Consider the following 23,813-nt stretch of genomic DNA (forward strand, 5'->3'; position numbering starts at 1 on the left):
CAGTGTGAACGGGGCTTTACCAAGACAGAACTTATAATGCCAGCCAACCCAAACATTCACCATAACTTACCCATTCAGATAGGAGCATTGACCATAACCCCTTTCAACACAGCCACGATCTTTGGAGCTGTGATACCTTGGCAGGAGCACATCGTCAGAACATCCTAACCATGTAAATTTGCCTTAGGCATATATAACATTTGAAAAACTACTTGTTCAAGATCTTGTTCTGCTTGGGCAGACTTCCAGCCAGTATAATAAACTTCTGCAACAAATGTAGGATATTATAATTGATCTTTAACCGGCCAAAAATAGCTGGTTAAAGAAAAAAAGAGAATGAAATACAATGATCTAGTACTTTCTATCCTATTTTGTAGTCAACTTCTGCTACTGTAGCCCATCAGCTTCAATGTTGTGTAGACCTTGCTTGTATTGATTAGTTATTTGAGTTACTGTTAACTTTCAATCAGCTGAACCAGTTTAATCACTTTTAATTGATCTCACTAACAAGGCACTTTTGCTCAAAGTACTGTTGGATATTTTGTTCCTTTTCAGACCATTTTCTGTAAATACTAGAGATGGTTTTGTGTGAAAACCCAGTAGATCAGCAGACTAGCCTGTCTTTTCCGATAATATACAGGTCCAACGAAGAGTCCGGTAGGTGTTTGTAAAAACATTCCACAAAATTCCCTGGAAACCAGTGCTAACTGAGAATGAGTAGGTGTTGGGGAATCTTCTGCCTGGCAGTGTGTGTTCCTGCTGCACTACAGCCCAGGGTTAATGTTGTGGCTGTAAAGTGGGAAGTATTGTCACAGCCTGTAAAGATAAGGTGATTTATGGCAGAGAGTGTGAGCATAATAATCGCAGTGCCACAGGGCAGGGAGAGAGAGGACGGAGAGTAGGAGTGAAGGAGAGATGTTTTGCCAGGGATTTCTCACCACTACAGACCTAAAGACGTGAGTGAAAAAACACAGAACCCCAATCAATGCATGGTTTAATCGTTTGGATGAAGACTGAATTGGGAGCAACTCTGATGTGCAGTGGAAAATTGACGAAGAGATGAAGCTACATCTAGATTCAAACTGAGGAGGAGCATTCACACACACTTGTGGTTTACGAGGACTCTCCATAGGCATAATGCATTTCATACTGTAAATATTGCTTATTATATTGTCTTAATTTAGCCCTACTAATAAATTCCTGTTAAGTATGATATTTTCACATTTTAATCTGTTTTTAATCATTTTTATTCTGTTTTTATTCTCTTACTTGTTTCTTTTATTCCTGTTTGTGTAAAGCACTTTGAATTACTAGTGTATGAAATGTGCTGTATAAATTGCCTTGCCTTGCCTCGTCTTGACTATTTAAGCATTTTCATTTTGAAAATGCGAGGACAAAAGGCATGTCCTCATAACCCACATTAATTCAGAAACAACTAGATCATTCCCATGTTGTTTCACAATTGTGTGTCCTTGTAAACTGTATGTAAACAAGTATACACACACACACAAACGAGAATTCACCATCATGTACTTACCTAATGATGTTTGCATGCTCTAGGATTTTCTAGCGGGACAGAAAAGAAGATGTTTAGCAAAATGTATTGTTGTTTTCTATTGAAACAATGTAAATATAAATTTTAATAATAATAATAATAATAACAATAACAGAATGCCAAGCCAAAGTTAAGTCTATAATCTTTGTCACAGACTTTTATTGTCATTTCTTAAAATGTGATAATCTCATAAAGAAAGTCATTGAAGTTCAAATTTAAACTTTTGAGTGTAAAATTCTCCTTTTGTGAAAAAAACCCTAATACCAACTATAATCCAGTTAACAGAGAACATACTAAGGTTTTATCAAAGTTCTTACACTGACTGTCACAATCACCAGTGATCTAACCTTTATAGATCGCTAGAGAAGTTTCACTCTCACTCTGACTACAATTCTGCCACCACACGAACTACAACTCCCTTTATGCACCACACACACACCTGTTCAAGTTCTCCATTGATTACACATACAGCTTCTCAAAACTGATTACATGTACCATATAAACAGCATGGACACACATACATTGCTGAGTCTTGTTTGGTTACCCTACAACACTACGAAGCATTCTTAGTCTTTCTTTGTCTGGCCCTTGCCTTGGTCTCTCGTTGATGTTGTCTGCCGCCTTTGTCGACAATTTGACCCGACTATGCTTCTGGATTTGCCTGTATGTACTATTGATGTTATTCAAATTTTATTATTTAAAAAAATAAAGTAATTGAAGTTTAAATTTAAAGGTTTGAGGGTAGAATTCTCCTTTCTTGAAAAAAAAACAAAAAACAATACCAACTATATGATAAAGTTAACAGGCAACATTCTAAGGTTTTATCAAAGTTCTTACAGTCACGATCACTAGTGATCTAACCCTAATAGATCGCTAGAGAAGTTTCACTCTCACTCTGACTACAATTCTGCCACCATATGAACTACAACTCCCTTCATGCACCACACACACACCTGTTCCAGTTCTCCATTGATTACAAGCTGGATGCTTCTCAACAAACACACACACACACACACACTGCTGAGTCTTATTTGGTTACCCTGCAACATTACGAAGTGCTCTTCTGGTCTAGTCTTTCCATGTCTGACCCTTGTATTTTTCCTGTTTACGTTGTCTGCCGCCTTTATCGACCATGTGACCTGACTATGCTTCTGAATTTGCCTGTATGTATCTGTTTACCTCTTTGTTTGACCATTGCCTTGATGACTACTCTTTGTTAATAAAATCTGTATGTGGATCCTAAACTCCGTTGTCAGCGTCCATACCAGTTACAGCAACATTAACGTAACATTAACAATATATTTAAAAGACATCATTTATGTCTTTTCTTTTCCTTTCTCACATTTTTGAAGACAGGAACATCTACTGTATCTAAAATGTTTAAGACAAAAGTGTCAACCCTTAACACTGTGATACTCTGTGTATTAACAGTTGAACATTTAATATACAAGATGGGTCTGGACACAAACAGATTGCTTAAAAAATGATTATGCAGTAAAGTGAAAGTACTGCCTGCTGCATAACTGTGAGTGTTTACAGTAAACAGCAGTATGGAGGTTTTGGGGATGGTGCAGGTGATGGAGCCGTGAGGCATGTCTCATACCATCCCACAGGAACTCAAGCAGACAACAACAGAAAACACCCTCTCCGATATAATGGAGCAAAAAGAACTGCCTCATTATCTCAGTGGCATATTTATTGTTTTATGAAAAATAGCCTAATAATACTAGCTCAGCTACTTTGATTTAATTACCGGAAAACAAATGACTGAGATTTAGCAGGTGATGACTGATGATTCACCACTTCACATCTTGTTTTGTTTCATCAGAAACTGCATATACAGAGCTACAGATTACGCCTTTTATTGGTATGTCTGACTTTTAAATATTATCCTTTATGTCACCGCAGCAAAAAATTATAATGTAAAAAAAGAAATGACAATAAATGTCTAATCAGTTAATCAGGTTTCAACTATTTTGTTAATTAACAGTTTCCGTATTTTGTGATTCTGTGATTCACAAGAGTTGTTTGTTTATTTACGGTTGTGAATTGTATTATGGGCCCTTGATCTCTGCTCTGTCGACTTTTATAACGTATAAGAAAAATTTGTATCACTTTTTTAATGGTCCCTTTAACGCATTTTGTTGAATTTAAGTTACATTGCATCCGCATGCCAACTAATTCTCATTCGATTATAAGTAGACTGTTAGGGTTGGGGTTATGTAGTCAATCTAGGGCCAATCTAGGGTCATATATACTTGCAAAATAAAAGAAAGAGCAAACTAAATAAATAAATGCAATTCTCCAAAAATCGCAAAAACGAAAATTAATTTTTGAGAAAAAATTTTTTACTAACAAAAATAAAGAACTGCAAAGGGAAAATTAAGTTTTGAGAAATAAAAATGAAATTAGCAAACAAAGAAAGAACTGCAAATAAAAATTAAGCCGTGCAAAAAAATGCAATAAAAAAAAGTATATTTGCAAAACATTTTTTTATAGCATTGCCTTTACAAAACCCATTCAGTTGATTGCAATGCTCATTTTGGTTTGCTTTTTAAGTCAACTGTGAGTTTGCGATGCTGTTTTCACATGCACTTCACATTTGTGCACGTTTGTGGCCCTGGTTTGACAAGGGGGCGGAGTCACAGGAACTTGGGTGTTTATGGAAGGCCCGGACCTGCCTCCATTTAAGCAACGCCATCACCTGGAGACACAGTATCACCAAGGTAGTCTTACAGCTCAGTATGTTTGGGCCTTCTGTAAATTTCTAAGTTGCCTTGAAACGTTTAGTTTTGTAAAGACAATGATATAAAAAAGTTTAGCAAATATATCCTTTTTTTATTGCAAATATTTTTTTTTTGTTTTTTTTTTGCACTGCTTGAATTTTATTTGCAGTTCTTACTTGTTTGCAAATTTCATTTTTATTTCTCAAAAATCAATTTTCGCTTATGCGATTTTTGGAGATTTGCATTTATTTATATATTTTTTGCTCAATAGTTTAATTTTGGTTTGCAAAAATTTATTTTATTTTGCAAATATATATGGCCCTTGATTGACTCAATACAGTATCAGCAGATATTAAGCAGATAGTCAACTAATAATCAAATGTGAAGTACTTGGCATGTTGCAATGCAGCTTTTAGTCAACCCAATGTGCAATAAGGACCATCAAAATAAAGTGTTACCAAAAAATATATAAATAAGTGTGTAAAATAACAGAAAATATACTGGTAGTTTATTCCAAGGTTCTTGTATCATAATTTTCAACACCAACCCAGACAATACATCACTTTAAACTATTACAAATGTTAATAAAAGTAACTTTTTCTAACTTTTTATGGTTAAAATTTGTAAATTCATCTCAAACAAATCAGGGCACTGAGAATCAATTTTCACAGTGTAATGTGCAATACAGGTGTTTGTGAATGTAAAACTGAATTTTCAAAGGTCAAAGCGTATATTAAGTTGTCTTAAAAGAAAGTACAAATTGCTTGAAATAAGTCACCAGCAATACACAAACCTGTAAAGGTGATCTGCACAATGCTGCCTTATGCTTTCCACTACTCACAAACAAAATCAGTTCTGACCCTCAAACACTGTATTTGAATCTGGAAGAGTTTGGTTTCTGTTGTTGAGTTGAGAAATGATGAAAGCAAATTATTTATTAGGCTGAGGAAGCTGTTGGAGCTGAAATGTATATACTGTATGATAATGGCTGTTTGGATTCTGACTTGGGCTGGCAGGCCAATGACAACAAACTGGGCAACTTCAGGCCAATGAAAGCAGAGCTAGCTCTCGGAAAGGAGGGGTTTAGGAGACCTTGACAACCGTTTCAGACACTTTCAAAAAAGATATGATGCTTTATGATTAAATAAGGAAATACATATATTAATTTTAGACCTTGCTGGAGGTAAAGCTCTTAAAGGAGACCCCAAAAACTAACTTTAAACAACGCAAACATTATAATGTAGATCTGACTGGTTAGCAAAAGGTTGCGGGGTTCAAATTTCACAATAATATAAATACAGACAAAATCAAATCAGGTATAAACATGTTCTCAGTGCAACTATAAAGGAGTAAGATGTTTAAAAAGTGCTGAACAAAGACAATGATCTAACTGCGGACGTGTAGCAGGACATAAATCTGCCTCACGTCAGGCCTGTAATGAGAAAGGAGAGTCTTTAACCACAGCTGAGCATCTGACACCAGCAGGAGACACAGAAAACAAGAATCTCATGTTATTCATTCATTTTCCTTCGGCTTAGTCCCTTAATTATCAAGAGTTGCCACAGCGGAATGAACTCTTCTGGTCCCCCTAATTAATGCTTGATATCCCCTGAAGAACTTTAAAATAAGATGTATGAGGGGGTCTGCCCTTGAATAGGGAAATTACCAACCTACGTCACACATTACGTCACACTGGATCAACCACGTGTACCGGTTGCAAAAAAAAAACCTATTGCAATACCAATCATGTCGTGTTGTGCGGTAGGATGCCAAAATTGAAAGTCCAAAAATAGAAAACTTAAAATTTACCATACACCACACTGCTTTTAATGCCAATTGCAGACATCTTTGGCTAACAGCCATCACAAGAGTTGAATGGTGTGGGGACCTAATTAAAAATGCTCGACTCTGCAGTTATCATTTTATATCAGGTAAGTTCACGCTATGCTGAATCATACACTCTGATCATCATCATACAATCATACACTGCTGAATTATACTCGTGTTTGATTGCAGCAATGATTTCAGCAAAAACAGTTTAAAATGGTGAATTAAACTGTGAACACCTAATGTTTAGTATGAAATGTAAAAATGTAAGTCAACATACCCTGCCGTACAGGTGTAGTTTGCTGTCAGAATGCAGTTGTTTGCTTGTTGATGATTTCCCAGGCCTTGTACAGTTCCGTCTTCTTTCCTTGTCTTTGGCTAGGCAAAACCTCGGATTTTAGCACTACAAAGATTTGAATCTGGTAATCCTGGAATATTATTTCCTGCACGTGACCACACAGAGCAAAACTGTTAGCTTCCAAAGACATGTAGGCCTTTAACTTCTCTCTTATGAAATCACATGGAGTTTCAATGAGATGCTGGGCCATTTCGTCTTATCCAATATCCATTGGGAGGGTGCTATCATAAATGGACCCGTCAGACGAACGGCGTTCACTTTAACATTAATTTTGCCGAAACAAGCTGTGATAAAACACTGAAAGCATTATGCAAATAATATATATAATATGAATCATATTATCAATCTAACTTCTAATCTCTAATACAACAACAAACTCTATACCGCATCGGATGTCATTCCCTAGCTGTAAATGCTAACACCGGTTTTATTCTGCAACCTCAACGTGCGCGCATCCTAAATTTTTACAAACTGGTAATTCGCTTAAAGCTAACAAACAATTTGCTCTGATCTGTATGTTAAAAAATATCAATAATTAAAATAATCGATACCTTCAACATACATTTGACCACCCCTATAATAGTTCATACCATTGTGAATGCAAGTTTGCGCCAAAAATATTAATTAATCAGAAACAGGCAAATCTAGAGAACCAACAGTGTGTGCACAAAATATGTTTCTTTAAAAAAAGAAAAGTTTTTAGATGTCTGTAAAACTTGATGCATAGTTTGTATTTTATTATTCACTGGCTCGCACATGGAAGTTAAACAGTAAAATAAAAAAGTATTTCATGGTCATCCATTAATAGGTGCAGGAAAGCAAACCCGTCCCCGTTTATTTAGTATTTATTTTTTTTATTATTGCAATTTTAGAACACAGAACATACAAGGGCAATTATATTGACATATAAATTAATACAATATGAAACGAAAAGAAAAAAATACAAATATTCAAAGACAAAATTTAAGGTTTTAAAATATTTAACAGTTATTTTTGCTTTGGTATTTTTTGCTTTCTTTTATCGTGCATAGGTGTTTTAAAGTGAGTAGAATTAGGTTTTATTACTGCCCATTTACATTTATTGATAAAAAAATCCATATATAATGAACAATATACTAAATTTTGAAGTTGGCCGTATTCTCATAAAAAATAAATATTTTTCTTTGAATTACAATGCAATATTTGTAATCTGCTTAACAAAAAATAAAAGATTCAATACAATTGTGTATAAATACAACCATAAAATAAATGAACAATACTCTCTTCTTTATCATTACAGAAAGCACATTTTAAATCAACATCTTTACAAAATTATGCAATTACCTGTTTTACAGGATAAATGCGATGAACACTTTTAAATGATTCCTCTCTAATTTTATTTGTTATACAAAAACTTCTGGAAATCTTAAAAGGCTCGTTCCAGTTGACATCTTGAAATTGTGACCTCCAAAAACTAATGGCTGAAGGAACACTGACAACCCAGCAAATCCTTAATTATTATTATAGTTATTATTACTTTTTTTTTTCTCTTTTAAATATATACCTTAAAACTTAGGACTAAAATCTAAATTTTTATTTTGATCAATATCATTTTCTAATAATTTCTTAAGCTCTGAGGGAATACCATTAATTACCATCATATACTCTTTGGTATATAAAGGGAAAACTTTTCTAGAAACTCTAAATAGGTAAGCACATGACCATTACTATAACATGAACAATATTATAAAAGTTGTGAAACCAGCAAAACATTATTTCTAAACAAATTAATTTAAAAGAGAGATTTATTTCGGTGTGTAATATACCTATTATTCCAAATTAAGCATTTTTGAGGGGGAATATTGTGTTTGTATATGTAATCATCCATGATAACAATGCCTGTTGTTATCAGCCTAAGCTGGTTGGCTGGTTTTAGCTGGTTGACCTGCCTGGTATGGCCATTTCCAGCTGACAAAATCAAATCAGGTAGTAACATGTTCTCAGTGCAACTATGGAGTAAGATGTTTAAAAAAAGTGCTGAACAAAGACAATGATCCAAAGATGGTGGATGTGTAGCAGGACATAAATCTGCCTCAACAGCTTACTATCTCCAGCTTAAACCAGGCTTCAAATGCCTGGAAATGGCCAAAACCCCTTTAAAACAAGGCTGGCTAACCAGCCTAGCCTGGTTTGAGCTGATTTTTTCTTTAGCAGGGATATTAGGGATGTAATACCTTATATGTAATAGTTTTTTTTTATTTTTTTGAGCGAATATAGCCTAACTGTTTATTTAACATCCCAAATATCATTGAGAACCACTCAATATCCATCAAAACATTAAACACATACTAACAATTTGATTAATAAATTAGAAGCAATTGAATTAAACATATAGCTAAATTTGGTTCAGTGAGGCATAATACGGAACTTTACGGAACCGAAAACTAATAATTTGAGAGTTAAGGGATTAAATAAAACGCTAAAAAGAGAGAAAAAAATACTGAATACTTAACACTAATGCGCTTGTAGCATCCTAGGCTTTGGCAATATTTTTATGGCACAGTATTGAAAGCAAATACACTTGAATATAATTGGCCCCCATTCATTTGACCCATAATCCCGCCTTTTCTCTCGCAAAAGTCTCACACGTGTTTACACAAGGCAGATATTTGTTTCTCCTCGCAGGGCTTTGGACTGTATAACCAGCATGGAGTGTAAACCGCCGGCTGAAGGCTGGTGATGGCCGTCTGACTCGCATCCACAATAGCTTCCCAAAGTCAGCCCACAAAAGCAGCGGATTAGGACGCTAAATATCCACCCAACCCACCTTGACATGTTGACATGTTCAGCTAAGTGTGTTTCAGGGCGGATTTACGTACATTTGTTCCAATTGGATAGAGAAAGAAAGCGTGGCGCAGCGGGTTTAAAAGACATGAGGGCTCATGTGCTTTTTCTCTCGGTGGGCGATGAGGATGACTTTCACCTTAATGGACGCACGGATGGAAGTTTTGGAAAGTTTTTTAAGGGGTGACAACTTGAGCGTCAGGGTTTGTTAGAGTCCCGTCCTTGAGCAAACAAACACCGAGGAATTTCTGCCATTGTTGTTGGTGTGCAGCTTTGACTGACAGGTCGGCAACGCAGAGGAGCCTGTCAGCAAAGACAGCGAGAGGTCAAACCATGACCACCCCTGCTGAGAGAGAGCTGACCTCGAACAACACACACACACACACACACACACACACACACACACACACACACACACACACACACACACACACACACACACACACAATGTTTGGAGTCAGAAGGGTTTTAAAAGTGTTTTAAAAAAATTCCCTGTATATTAGCCAATTTGCCTAGCCTATTATTAAATTGGCCTGCAGGGGTTGAAATATACAGTTATTAATTCCATTTGCTTTGAAAATGTAATTACTTCATTCACATATTTCTCGAGAGATGTTTAACAAAGTAGGGAATTTTGTTAACAGTATTTCCCATTAAATTTTTTTCCACTAGAGACAGTCTTCACTGTGAAGCTTACATGTGAACGTTTACATTAAAAAGCTGGCAGCAGGGTTACTAGCCAGTTCCTTGTATTTTTTTTTTACATTAGCAGTGCTGTAATTAAATGTACTAAATTTTGCTGCAATTAGAGCCTCAGCAACTCATATTAAAAATGCCACACAATGCATGAGTACCTGTGAAGATGTGAAGTGAATGAGAACCAATGTGGTGGCACTTACATTAAATGTAATGCACCAATGGTTGAAAAAACATTCAGACAAAGGCGAAATGATTAGCCCGACTGTAAAATCTATATTCTTTTTCAAATACTTCCCAAGAGTTTTTTATTATATATTTTTAAACACCATCGTTTTACTAATGAATGTCTAATAACTGTTTTTGTCTTTGTCATGATGACATCTTGCTAGATTTTTGTAGGATACTAGTAGTCCGTATAAAATGCCATTTTAAAGGCTTAAATAGGTTAATTAGGATAACTATGCAAATTAAGTAAATTAGGCAAGTTATTGGACAACAGTGTTGTCCAATAGGGAGAGGTAATATTTACAAGGTATTCAACAAGATACTGGAAATGTTCCTCAGAGATTTTGGTCCATGTTGACATGATAGCATCAAGCAGTTGCTGCAGATTTGTCGGCTGCACATCCATGCCATGATGCCAATCTCCCATTCCACCACCTTTCCACCCATTTCCAAAGGTGCTCTATTGTATTGAAATCTGGTGACTTTGGAGGCCGATTGAGTATAGTGAACTCATTGTCATGTTCAAGAAACCAGTCTGAGATGATTTGCGCTTTATGACATGACACATTATCTTGTTGGCAGTAGCCATGAGAAGATGGGTACTCTGTGGTCATGAAGGGATGGACATGTTCAGCAACAATACTCAGGTAGGCTGTGGAGTTGACACGATGCTCAATTGGTACTAATGGGCCCAACATGTGCCAAGAAAATACCCTCCACACTATTACACCACCACCACCACCACCACCACCAGACTGTTGATACAAGGCAGGTTAGATCCATGCTTTCATGTTGATGATGCCAAATTCTGATTGGCTGATAGCCGTGCGATATTTTGCCAGTAAAATCACACAAAGGCCTCTTCACCCTTCACCTCTGTGTATTACTCCGCCCACATACAGCAAGCAACAAGCACTTTGACAAATATTACTGTTGTTAGACAACAAAATGTACTTTTGAGGCTTTTTTTTTGTCGAGAACGTAGTTGTATAGATTGCAACTATGCAGTTTATTTGTAAGAATAGTGCCTATTTTAAAATATTCACAATTTCTGAGAGCTTGTCGGCGGCCAAAGACGGTTGACGTTGTCCATCCACAAGATGGCGCCAGAACCGCAACGTACGCCTCCCACCAGTGCTGATATACAGCCATAGCACACTGCTACTAGTGTGATATTGATCATATATATATATATATATATATATATATATATATATATATATAAACATATATATATATATATATAAACATATATATATATATATATAAACATATATATATATATATATATATATATATATATATATATATATATATGTTTATATATATATATATATATATATGTTTATATATATATATATATATATATATATATATATATATATATATATATATATATATATATATATATAAACAAACTAAAAGAAGTAAGACTTTCCCCAGAAGAAAAAAAAAAAAAGAAATACTGTGAACATTTCCTTGCTGTTAAATATTACTATAGGAAATGTTTAAAAAAAAAAAAAAACATGTCGAAATGCATACATGTTTAAATGGTCCATTGGAAGGGTACGTCCTTGGCATTGAGTCAGGTTGTGCATGTAAAGAAAAACAGAATACAGAAACAGAGAATAATCCATCATTATTTAAATGGTGCAACAGTACATTGGTATATTTCATCACACACATTTATAAATTACACAGTGCATGGCTTAATGCCAAATCAGGCTTCTCTATTTACAGATATAATTATGACGCCAGGTGACATCAGACTCGCCCTCTCCACTTTTGGGTTTTAGTGCAAGTCATCATTAGCTGGGCCCTTGAAAACTGAACCCTGACCCTTGTGTGTGTGTATGTGTGTGTGCGCTTGAGGGGATTGGAGCTGCTGTCTTAAGATGGCCTGCAGGTTGTGTGTCATTTTTATCAGCATTTAAAGAGATCTCTTAAAATGAAAATTCAGTCATCGCTTACTCGCTTTTAACTGGCTTCTTTCTTCAGTTGAACAGATATTCTGAACCATTGAATTTGATAGTATTCTCTTATGCATTTCAATGGCACCTGGTTTTTGAAATTGTTTTTGTGTTTAACGGAAGAATTCAAACAGGTTTGGAACAAATAATGATTACAGGGTCATTAAGTCATTTAAGATGATCAATGCTGATAAAGTGTAATTTATAAAGGATTTACATTTAACATTTATAAATATCCTCAAATATCAAAATGTAATTGTCAGTATGGTCATAACATGAACAACTCCACACTTTAGAGAAACAAGCACCCGCATATTTGTGTGTTGTGGTGCAGCTCCTCCCACCAACTGTCTGTGTGTGTGAGTGTTTGTGTGTGTGGGTTGACACAGCCAAGCTGTTGGTGGTAGTGTGTTGGGGTCAGGGTTCTTCAGTCAGCACCCCGTCCCTGAGTCAAGCACATGGGACCCCCCCCCCCCCCCCCCCATCCTTCCCATCAGCCCTGGGTACAAATAAACCTGGTAGCGCAGTGCTCCTCTCCGCGGCAGGCTGTCACTCCACTCTCAGGCTCATTAATCAGAGCCAGGGCAGATTAGACTTCAAACAAAAACAAACTCCAGCAGGAACGTTCTTCCACCACAAACCCTCACTTCCAAGTCTAAACGGCATTCTCATGAAACTGAAGGAAATTTAACAGAGTGCAAAGTATTTGTGTGAAACCGCGCACATATGTGCATTTGACTGATTGAAGATGATAGTTACAGAATCAGAATTTACTCATACTCATATTTCCATACACGTACAGTCAAAAAGAAAGAAAAAGTTGGCTTCTTTCAACCCAAATTTGAGTGGGCAAAAGCCAACAATTGGGCCTTTGACTGTGTTAAGTTTTGGGGTGAATGCAAATATTTTATGAATCATTTCAAAGCCAAAAATGTTTGGTTACCAATACTCTTCGAAACATCTTAGTCATAAGTTTGAAGCAGGATGAGTAAATAATGACAGAAACTGCATTTCTGAGTGAACTACCCCTCTCAGAATGGGACATGAGGCACTGAAATCTTGAGCAGTGTTTTTAAAGCTGATTACATATTTATTTTCCATGCAATATATATATAACTACGCTCTAAAAATGCTGGAAACAGTTTGGTTTGTCTTAATTTTATACTAAGTAGCTATGACTAGTTCAGGTTTTTAAGTTTAGCATATCTGTTGTTTCATAGAATTATGTTTCACTGAAAGTGAATTTGACAAATGTTATGGTATTACTCATAATATTGAACAAATAAATAAATATTTCACCCGTAAAATAAATTTGACCATCCTTTACTCAGTTCTCTTGTTCATCCAAACCTGCATTTCTATCAAATACTGTCTTATGTGGAACAATTATTCTGGTTGCTCTTTCCCATGCTACAAGAAATGGAACGCAAAATAAAAGAAATACAAGACAAAAATAATCATTATATATTTACTTAATCAGTTGCTAGTCTTCTTGATAGATTTGTGTATGGAACAGAAGGAAATTTAAGCAGTTATTCACTGGTGATGATATTAAATATGAATTTAAGAACTGGATCGGTCCAATTTGATATAACCGGGACGACTTAAAAAAGTTTATTGTTGAAAAAGTGGGCACTATATCACTATATATATATATATATATATATATATATATATATATATATATATATATATATATATATATATATATATCATGACAGTTCTATCTATAGTATAGATATACAGTACATATATCAGTTCAGATGCAAAAACCTATAAGTGCCATCTGAAATTTCCATTAAAAATGAGCATTTTATTTTTATGTTTTTATATATTTTCTATATTTTTATGTTGAGTTATTTTATTTTAGGAGACTGATAAAAATGATAAATAAAATGAAAAATTATGATTTCAAACTGCTTGAAGAGGTTTTTGCATCTGAACTCTTCATATACACACACACACACACACACACACACACACACACACACACACACACACACACACACACACACACACACACACACACACACATATATATATATATATATATACTACATATATATACACTACTCATTTAAGCAGTCACCATTGAAATGAAATGGACAAAGAGCCACCGGTACAATTGATAATTGATCCTCTATCAGAGTTTTGATGACATGAGAGTGAGTAAATCGAAAAATTTATAAAAACTTCATTTTCATGAACTAAAGGGTGTTAAAAATACAAAATCTCCCATTCTATGCTTACTTGCATATACATACATTACATATCACTACATTTCAGTAAGCTTTTCGTACTTTATCTGCTTTGAAAGTATACAGATCACAGATTTCCTGTCACAAAATAAATTGAACTTTTGGGAATTCCCGCAGTTTAACTCTACTCAAAGCATGCGGCAGGCCAAAGCTATTTGCCGAGTACACAAACAACAGATAAGCTAAACCTATGGAGCGATAAACGCCCAGTAAGTGTTCAATTAATCTTGCTATTCTGCCAGTGATTAACGGTGACTTGAATTCGTAATGATTACACAGGCCAGAGATTTACAATTCTTGCATTTTGTGCACAAAAAGAAGCCAACACTGCCACCTTTAGGCAGTCAGCGGTACTGACGCCTCATTTTCGGCTAAGCCCATGCAGTGACATCGGGGCAGGAGAGTATGTTATTATACTGCATACTCTCTGTGCACTGGGGAACCTCCTGAAGTCCAGGACTAAACAAGCGCTCACTCTGTCCACGACCTGGTTCAGGGTTTGAGTGACGCGCTGCTCACCGAGTGTTTGTCTACGTCCCTGGGAAATGGGGTGGTGTCAGTGTGGCGACTGGCCTATCCCATCCATCAGTGTCAGGAGCGGCGCATGACTAATGGACAGGAAGTACAGCCAGAGAAACAACAATATTTGCAGAATATATTTCAGAAACATTAGGCCCACTTTCTCCAACGGTGCTCATTTCAGCAAACTGTAATGGGTCTTTAATCCTGATTTATGGCCATGTTTATCTGTTAGCAGCGGCTCGTGTTGCTCTAACCTGCATCTGCGCTCAAATTGTGCAAAGCAAATATGAGGACCTTATTGGATTATCTTGACCTGCAGTGAAAAGCTCTTCTGAACTTGGGTTAAAATGCTAAATTGCACTGGCACGGTAATAAGGGACATACTTTTAAGTACTTGGGTTTGACATTGAGATGTGAAAAATGAAGACTCGCACTGGTTCTGTGGTTCAAAGGTCAAATACAAAGATTCTGAAGAGCTTTTAAATGGTTAATTCACTCCGAAGTGACACTTATGTGATTATTTACTCATCATTAAGATACATATTTAATCAAATCTGAGGTATTTCTGTATCTAAATTCAAATCTTTCCAGCCAAGATGTTTACATTTTTTCAAAATATATATTCATTTTTATTTAGTAGTTTAATAAAGACTTCTGTAGACATGACTAGCTTTAAATGATGAAAATATATACATTTTATATTCACATTTTAATATTGATCAGCAAATAATATTGAGAACATTTAGATTTGGTCATGAAGCTCCAACAAACTAGCTTTATGCTTGAGAATGAATCTTCTTTCTTAACTGTCATGAGGCAGGTTTGAGTTTTCACAGGACCAATGGGGCTTATTTATTTGCATTTTATGTTTGTCGATCAATGTTTATAAGCAAAAGAAAAATCAAACATTTTCATAAATCTGATCTTTAAATTAAATTTAGACATTTTTAGGGCGAACAGACTTTAATTTAATGTAATTTGACTAATATTTTATCCTTTTTATTTTTATTTAGATTGGGAACCAATGAGGTTTATTTATTTGCCTTTTATATTTGCTGATTAATGATTATAAGCAAATAAAAAAAAAATATACATATATTAACATAAATCTGATCTTCAAATGAAATCTGTTCATTATAAATAGTGTTTTTCTCTACAAAAGACTTGGATTAAAGTACTCAAATAATGTCTTTACCCATTTATAGGGTGAATAGACTTGTTTAAATTAAATCTGTTCATTATATAAAGTGATTGTCTCTTCAAAAAACTTGGATTAAACCACTCAAATCAAGTACATTTTTAAAAATAATTTCTTTATACATTTTTGGGGTAAACAGACTTTAATGTAATTTGACTAAAATATCACTATTTTATTTAGAACATTAAGATTTGGTCATGTTTGCGTTTCCACAGGAAAAATGATGTTAGCATTTTATATTTGCTGATCAATGATTATAAGCTAATAAAATGAAATTTGACCTTTAAATTAAATCTGCTCATTATATAAAGTGATGTTGTCTCTTCAAAAGACTTAGAATACACCACTAAAATCATTTACATTTATTTCTTTACACATGTTTGGGGTTAACAGACTTTAATGTAATTGGATTAAAACATCATCATCATCATCATTTTTTAGAACGTTTAGATTTGATCATGTTTGCGTTTAAACAGGAACCAATGAGGTTTATTTATTTGCTTTTTATATTTGCTGATCAATGATTATGAGCAAATAAAATGAAATATTTACATAAATATGATCTTTAAATTAACTCTGTTCATTAAATATAGTGATTTTAAAAAAAATCTGTAAATATAGTAATTTTTATCAAAAGATTTGGAATAAACCACTCAGGTCATGTAAATATATTTTATAAATTCTTAATACATTTTAGGGTGAACATACTTTCTTTTAATGTAATTGTAACCAATGAAGTTTATTTATTTGCATTTTATATTTGCTAATTAATGTTTATGAGCAAATAAAATGCAATATTTTCATAATTATGATCTTTAAATTAAATCTGTTATTTATGTAAAGTCAATTTGTCTTTCTATAAGACTTGGATTAAACCACTCAAATCATGTAAAATAATCTCATATAATTTCTTTATACATTGTTTTGGGGGTGAAAAGACTTTACTTTAATGTAATTTGACTAAAATATCCCGAATTTTATTTAGAAGATTTAGATTTGGTCATGTTTTCATTTCTACAGGAACCGATGTGGTTTATTTATTTGCTGATCAATGTTTATAAGCAAATAAAACAAAATATTTTTATGAATATGATCTTTAAATCTGTTTATTATATAAAGTAATTTTGTCTCTTCAAAAGACTTGAATTAAACAACTCAAATCATGCACATTTATTTGATCAATACTTTATGCATTTTTGGGGTGAACAGACTTTAATTTATTATAATTTTAACAAAAAGTTTCATAATTTTTATTTTGAATATTTAGATTTGGTCATGTTTTCATTTTCACAGGAACCAATGAGGTTTATTTATTTGCAGTATATTTGCTGATCAATGATTATAAGCAAATAAAACGAATTATTTTCATAAACATGATCTTTAAATTAAATCCGTTCATTACATACAGTAATTTATATTATTTTGCCTCTTCAAAAGACCTGGATTAAACCACTCAAATCATGTACATTTATTTTATGATCTCTTCTAACATTTTTGGTGTGAACAGACTTTTTTTAATGTAATTTGATTAAAATGTAATTTTAAATAAGATTTAGATTTGGTCATGATTGCATTTCCACAGGAACCAATGAGATTTATTTATTTGGATTTTATATTTGCTGATCAATGATTATGAGCAAATAAAATGAAATCTGTTCATTATAAAAAGTGGTTTTGTCTGGGTTAACTCAGTCAAATTGTTTAAATTATTGTTTTTTTTTATTATTTTTTTTTGTAGCAAAGATGAAGGTTTTTTGGAATATTTGGAAGGAGTTTAGAGTGGGTAAATTTGGACAAAACTTCAATTTTTACATTTAAACCAAATGCCAAAACCTGCTGTGTTTTCATGAGATGCTTCCTCCAGAACTCACATTATCCCAACCCTCCGAACAGGCTCCCGTGTGCTTGCAGTATCAGGAAAGGGGATGCTTAACCTCAGCAGCCTGTCACCGTGGCGTCAAGACCCGAGCGTTTGGTGATGTTGAGTTTGGTGAGCTCCTCAGCACAGGTGGGGTGAATCCCCACTGTGTTCCTGAGGTGTTCGTATGTAAGTCCACACCTGCAGACAGAAACACACAGAGTCTGTATTCATTCATCCGCAGCTGTCCATACAAATGCTGATTTGAATTTACATGCAAATGTGCATGTAATGAAACAGACACCTGGGGGACATCAGAACACATCAAATCAAATCAATGTAATCTGATTCCAGCCCATCATCATGTGCAAGTTTACAGAGATGTGTGGAACGTACTGGAAGCCCAAAGCAAAGCCCTGTGTGACTTCACCAGCGTTCGGCCCAGTAAAATGCAGACCCAGCACGCGCTGGTCACCTTCTCGTAGACAAACCACCTGCGAAAAAGAGAATATACACAGTTGAAGTTGCAATTATTAGGCCTTTTTTGAATTGTTTTTTCTTTTTTAAATATTTCCCAAATTATATATATATATACATACATACATACATACATACATACATACATATATACATATATATATACACACACACACACACACATATATATATATATATATGTATTATATATATATATATTTTTTTTTTTTTTTTTTGCTGGAGAAAGTCTTATTTGTTTTATTTTATGTTTTTAATTTCTTTTAAAAAAAATGTATGGTCAGTATTATTAGCTCTCTTTAGCAACATTTTTTTCGATTGTCAAAAGAACAAACCACTTAAACAATAACTTGCCCAATTACACTAACTTGCCTAGATAACCTAGTTAAGCCTTTGAATCACACTTTAAACTGAATATTAGCATCTTGAAAAATATCTAGTAAAATATTACAGACTGTCATTGTGGCAAAGATAAAATAAATCAGTTATTAGAAATAAACTGAAAAAGAATCTTCTTTCCGTTAAACAGAAATTGGGGAAAAAAACAGAAAAGTAGTATGGAAGTCAATGGCTGTTTTCTTTCAACATTCTTCAGCATATCTTTCTTTGTTTTTGTTTTTTTGGATGAACTTCCTATTTAAGACACAAAGACCATCACTACAACATATCATTTTTATTTTTTATGCATAAAACGGATCTAAAGTGACAGTGAAGACAAAATGTTTTCAAATAAATGAGCTATTTCAAAATGGATCAGTTATCAATCAACACATCAGCACCTTTTTGTACTTTATTAGTTTATTATATTATTTATCCATCTTCCTTTAAGCAATAGTCTTCATTCATTCATTTTCCTTTAGTTTAGTCCTTTTATTTATCAGGGCTTGCCACAGCGGAATGAACTGCCAACTTATCCAGAAAATGTTTTTACGCAGCCAATGCCCTTCCAGCTGCAACCCAGCACTGGGAAACACCCATACACACTCTTGCATTCACACACATACACTACTTCCAATTTACCTTTTTCAATTCACCTATAGCACGTGTCTTTGGACTGTGGGGGAAACCCATGCAAACACGGGGAGAACATGAAAACCTTGCACAGAAACGTCAACTGATCCAGCCAGAACTCGAACCCACAACTTTCTTGCTGAGAGGCAACAAGAATTTGCAAGTGCTCTCAATACAAGGAACTGCAATATTTATAAATTGCATTATTGGACTTTTTTCTTACATGCTAATGCTAATACAAAAAAAAAAAAAAAAAAAAAAAATCACAAGAACCAAAATCTGCATATACTTGAATGATTTTGCAAGGATCACAATATTTTGGCAATGGTTAAAAATACGTTTGAGGGTCAAAAGTATCGTTTTTTTCTTTTAAGCCAAAAGTCATTATAGTATTAAGCAAAGATCATGTTCCAAGAAGATATTTAGTAAATGTCGCACTGTAAATCAATGTTAGTAATTAGTAATGTACACTGCTATAAACTTAATTTAAAAAAATTTAATCCCAGTTGCTTTGCACATATACTGTCTTGTGGATATGATTATACGCGGTATTATGGAGTCATGTTAATACGCAGCTGTCAATCAATTCGGTGGCGAGGAAAATGCCACATCACGTTGCAGTGGGCCTCAGAATTGCAGGAATTTGGGTCTTATTTTAACGTCAGGAATTAAAAAAAAAAAAATAATATATATATATATATATATATATATATATATATATATATATATATATATATATATATACACACACACACACATACATATACATATACATCATATTGGGGTGGTAGAAAGACTTGTTGACACACCATACCTACACACAGTTCTGCCGAAAAAAGCTTACAAAAGTTTTCATCCCAGGAGCCCTTTAAAAGCAATATTCTCAATATTTAGATTTTTTTTTTTTTAACTCTCAGTTTCCAGATTATCTTAAGTCATTTCTTGGAGAAAAATAGTGTCATATGCTAACAAACACATCAATAGAAAGTGAATTTATTTATCCTACAGGTGACATATGACTAAAAACCTAATACTGACCGGTTTTGTGTCACGTGTAACAGTTTTTGGGAGTAATGGCTGCTGAAAATACAGATTGAGAGGTAAGCGTCACTAGTAATTAAAAACATTTTAACATTATTATATTAAATGTGGCAGCATGGTGGCGCAGTGGGTGGCACAATCGTTTCACAGCAAGAAGGTTGCTAGTTCGAACCCCGATAGGGTCAGTTGGGATTTCTGTGAAGAGTTTGCAAGTTTGCCCTGTGTTGGTGCGCGTTTCCTCCGGTTGTTCCGGTTTCCCCCACAAGTCCAAAAACATGTGGTATAGGTGAATTGGGTAAGCTGAAATTGTCTGTAGTGTAAAATGTAGGGTTCCACACAATTCATTCATGTTGTTAACACTTTACAAATTTACATGGACTGAACATAAAAAATAGATTGTCCCAATGAAATCTGAAAAATTATGTTGTTTCAGCTCATTTTAATTTGGTAGTTTGAACAAGTTAAATATATTTGTGTGTATGTGCGTGAATGAGAGTCTATGAATGTTTCCCAGTGATGGGTTGCAGCTGGAAGGGCATCCGCTGCGTAAAACATATGCTGGATAAGTTGGCAGTTCATTCCGCTGTGGCGACCCCAGATTATTAAAGGGACTAAGCCGAAAAGAAAATGAATGAATGTATTAAATGTAGTAAAAAACAAAGTTTCTTGTGATTACTTAACAGGAGGTAAGTAAGTAAAATGTATTTATATAAAGTAGCAAATTAAACAAGCTATCCAAAGTGCTCAGAGTAAAAAAAAAAAAATTAAAACAAGACGGACAAGATGAATGACAAAATACCAAAGAGAACACAATGAAAATGATAAAGAGACAATTAAAAAGCTAAGTTTTCAAACTTGATTTAAAAATGAGTAATTAAATGTCTTGCCTTGCCTAATAAAATGTGCAAAGCGGCAAGACTGGTTTCATAGATGAGGGGCAGGCACCAGAAATAGCTTTGTCACCCTTAGATTTTAAACGGTGCACCATAAAATACCAAGTGGTTTGATTTATGCATCAACAGAAGCAGCACTGACTATATTGCATCTGATTTGTAATACTTAAACCTATATTTAAAGAAAATATTGTTTAAAATACCTTTATATAGCATTGAGTGGCATCTCTCTCAGCCACAGTGAACTCCAGCGGTTTGTAGAAAGCATGGTACACCTGTTAAACCAGACAACACAAGAAAACTATGATGCGCCAACGCTGATGACATTTCCTGAATCATCAAGCACTTGAGCTCGTCATTTCAGGACAAGTGCTGCTACTGTTATGGTTTGCATCTGTGTTTTGGTCTTAAACATTTTTGGGGTGCTGAAATCATGCATATTGAAGATGTTGAAGAGCGAATGTTCTAGCGTGCCAACACACGCCGCTCACAGCTGTCAGAGCCAATGAGATGCAGCGTTTCTGATCATCTCTCATCAACCTCTAGAAGCATCAGTCAGCCCTCCTGCGCACATGTCAATCAAACTAGAGGCACGCCCCTCTGTGAATGCTTAAGGCTTTAGAGCAATGCAGGTGTGTGAGGACTCAGTACATACACACGCACACACATATACACGTATACTGTAAGATATTTACAACAGCACACACAAATGCACAAATACTTATTATTAGACATCAAAGTTTTTCAGGTTTGCAATTTTCTTAGAAATAAATTACAGCATTCATCATCCTGATGATTCATGATGCTGAGAATTCAGATAATGAAATATATTGCTTGCTGTAATACTTGTTTACTGTGATTATTAATATTGTATTTATGATCATTCTGCAGTTTATAACTTCAAATTGCTGTATTACCTCAATCTGGTCTTTTCCATGTCTCCTTTCTGCCTCTTCTTCAGACAGACCTACACAGCCATATTCTAGTGGTGTGAACACTGTAGTAGCTACCTACACACACATACAAACATACGCAAACACACACCAAGAGAGAGAGAGAGAGAGAGAAGATGCACAAGCATACTAATTAACACATACTTTAAGCAAGTGTTTAAAAGAACTATTATGTGAGTTTGTGTGTTTAGCTTATTTCAATTAGTTATACAGGAAAACGCAGAACTTAAGATGTTTTGCCAAATTTATCCATAGCGCTAATTTGTATCTGCAGCCTCTGGGCAGGGTGTCGTCGCAAAATTTACAATATTGAGTTACTAATAATACAATACCCACATAAAATAATATATCACATCATAGTCAATCAAATAAAATAAAAAATTATATTAAAAATTGAAAAATCAATGATTAATTTTTTACATTTTACTTGAGCCAAACTTAAGTCTTTTTAAAAATGTTAAATGTGGTACTTTCTAACTTGCGTATATGTCTGGGACACATTTACAAGTTTCTTTAACAATGAATTTCATTGTGTGTTTTTGTTTTATTTATTTTGTGTGTGTGTGTGTGTGTGTACAGGTGAATGTTTAAACAACTAAAATTATTTCTAGATTTACATAAAGAAAAATTGTGCATAAGAAAGACTTTTTGGGGGGAAATAAATGTAATGTCTTATTATAATGTTTCAGTGTAATGTGTAATGTTTGTGAATATAACAAAAAATCTGCCAGCAACATTTGTGCTACAGTATGACATCAAGGCCTGTTTTTTTTTTTTTTTTTCAATAAAACAGAATTGAACATAATAAAATCTAATAATATCATCAATCTACTGCACTTCAGTGCAATTCTTCAGATTTAAAGTTAGTGTTGCTTTAATTCATCTACAGAGTTCACCAAACTTGAACTTTGCTTTAGAACACAGTAACAAAGCAATTTCTGTCTCCTGCAATAGCATGCATATGTACACAAGTCAACAGAACAACAAAAAAAAGTTCAGTGTACTGTGACTGGCCATTAAATGTTCATAAAAACAGACCACACAAAACCTAATTTCTATTTTTTAATTTAGATTTTTAGGGTGTCATATGTTTTTGACAGGTGTTATGTGATTTGTGATACACCCCAAAATATGAATCAAAAAGGAAAGAGAATGACAGCATATGTGTGCAAGGATAATCTCACATTCTCATAATTCATGAGCTCAGTGGAACGACCAGCCAGTCTGTGGGCCAGGAGTTTTCCAGCCTTAATGGCGGTGGGGGTCAACTCAGGACGACCCTGAAACAGAGCATAAGTAAACACCAGTTTTATTTCAATTACTAAACCTTAAGTAAAAGCTAAAAAGAAATGTCAATCAATCAATGAATCAATCAATCAATAATAAAAAGATCACATGAAA

The 23,813-nt window shown here is 34.2% G+C and overlaps 2 protein-coding genes across 6 annotated transcripts in view; one reads left to right on the top strand and one right to left on the bottom strand.

Moving 5' to 3' along the window:
* The window catches only part of srrm4 (serine/arginine repetitive matrix 4), a 763,243-nt gene that overhangs the window by 243,963 nt on the left and 495,467 nt on the right, over nucleotides 1–23,813 (top strand). The gene's annotated exons all lie outside the window — the stretch shown is intronic.
* txnrd2.2 (thioredoxin reductase 2, tandem duplicate 2) overlaps nucleotides 11,836–23,813 on the bottom strand; it is a 47,240-nt gene continuing 35,262 nt past the window's right edge. For both annotated transcript variants that reach the window (NM_001353394.1, NM_001353396.1), the window contains 5 exon segments: nucleotides 11,836–18,220; nucleotides 18,416–18,513; nucleotides 21,663–21,734; nucleotides 22,377–22,469; nucleotides 23,597–23,692. In NM_001353394.1, coding sequence (NP_001340323.1) covers nucleotides 18,091–18,220; nucleotides 18,416–18,513; nucleotides 21,663–21,734; nucleotides 22,377–22,469; nucleotides 23,597–23,692 — 489 coding nt within the window. In that variant the 3' untranslated portion in view covers nucleotides 11,836–18,090.

Source organism: Danio rerio, chromosome 5, assembly GCF_049306965.1.
Source record: "Danio rerio strain Tuebingen ecotype United States chromosome 5, GRCz12tu, whole genome shotgun sequence".
Classification (NCBI taxonomy): domain Eukaryota; kingdom Metazoa; phylum Chordata; class Actinopteri; order Cypriniformes; family Danionidae; genus Danio; species Danio rerio.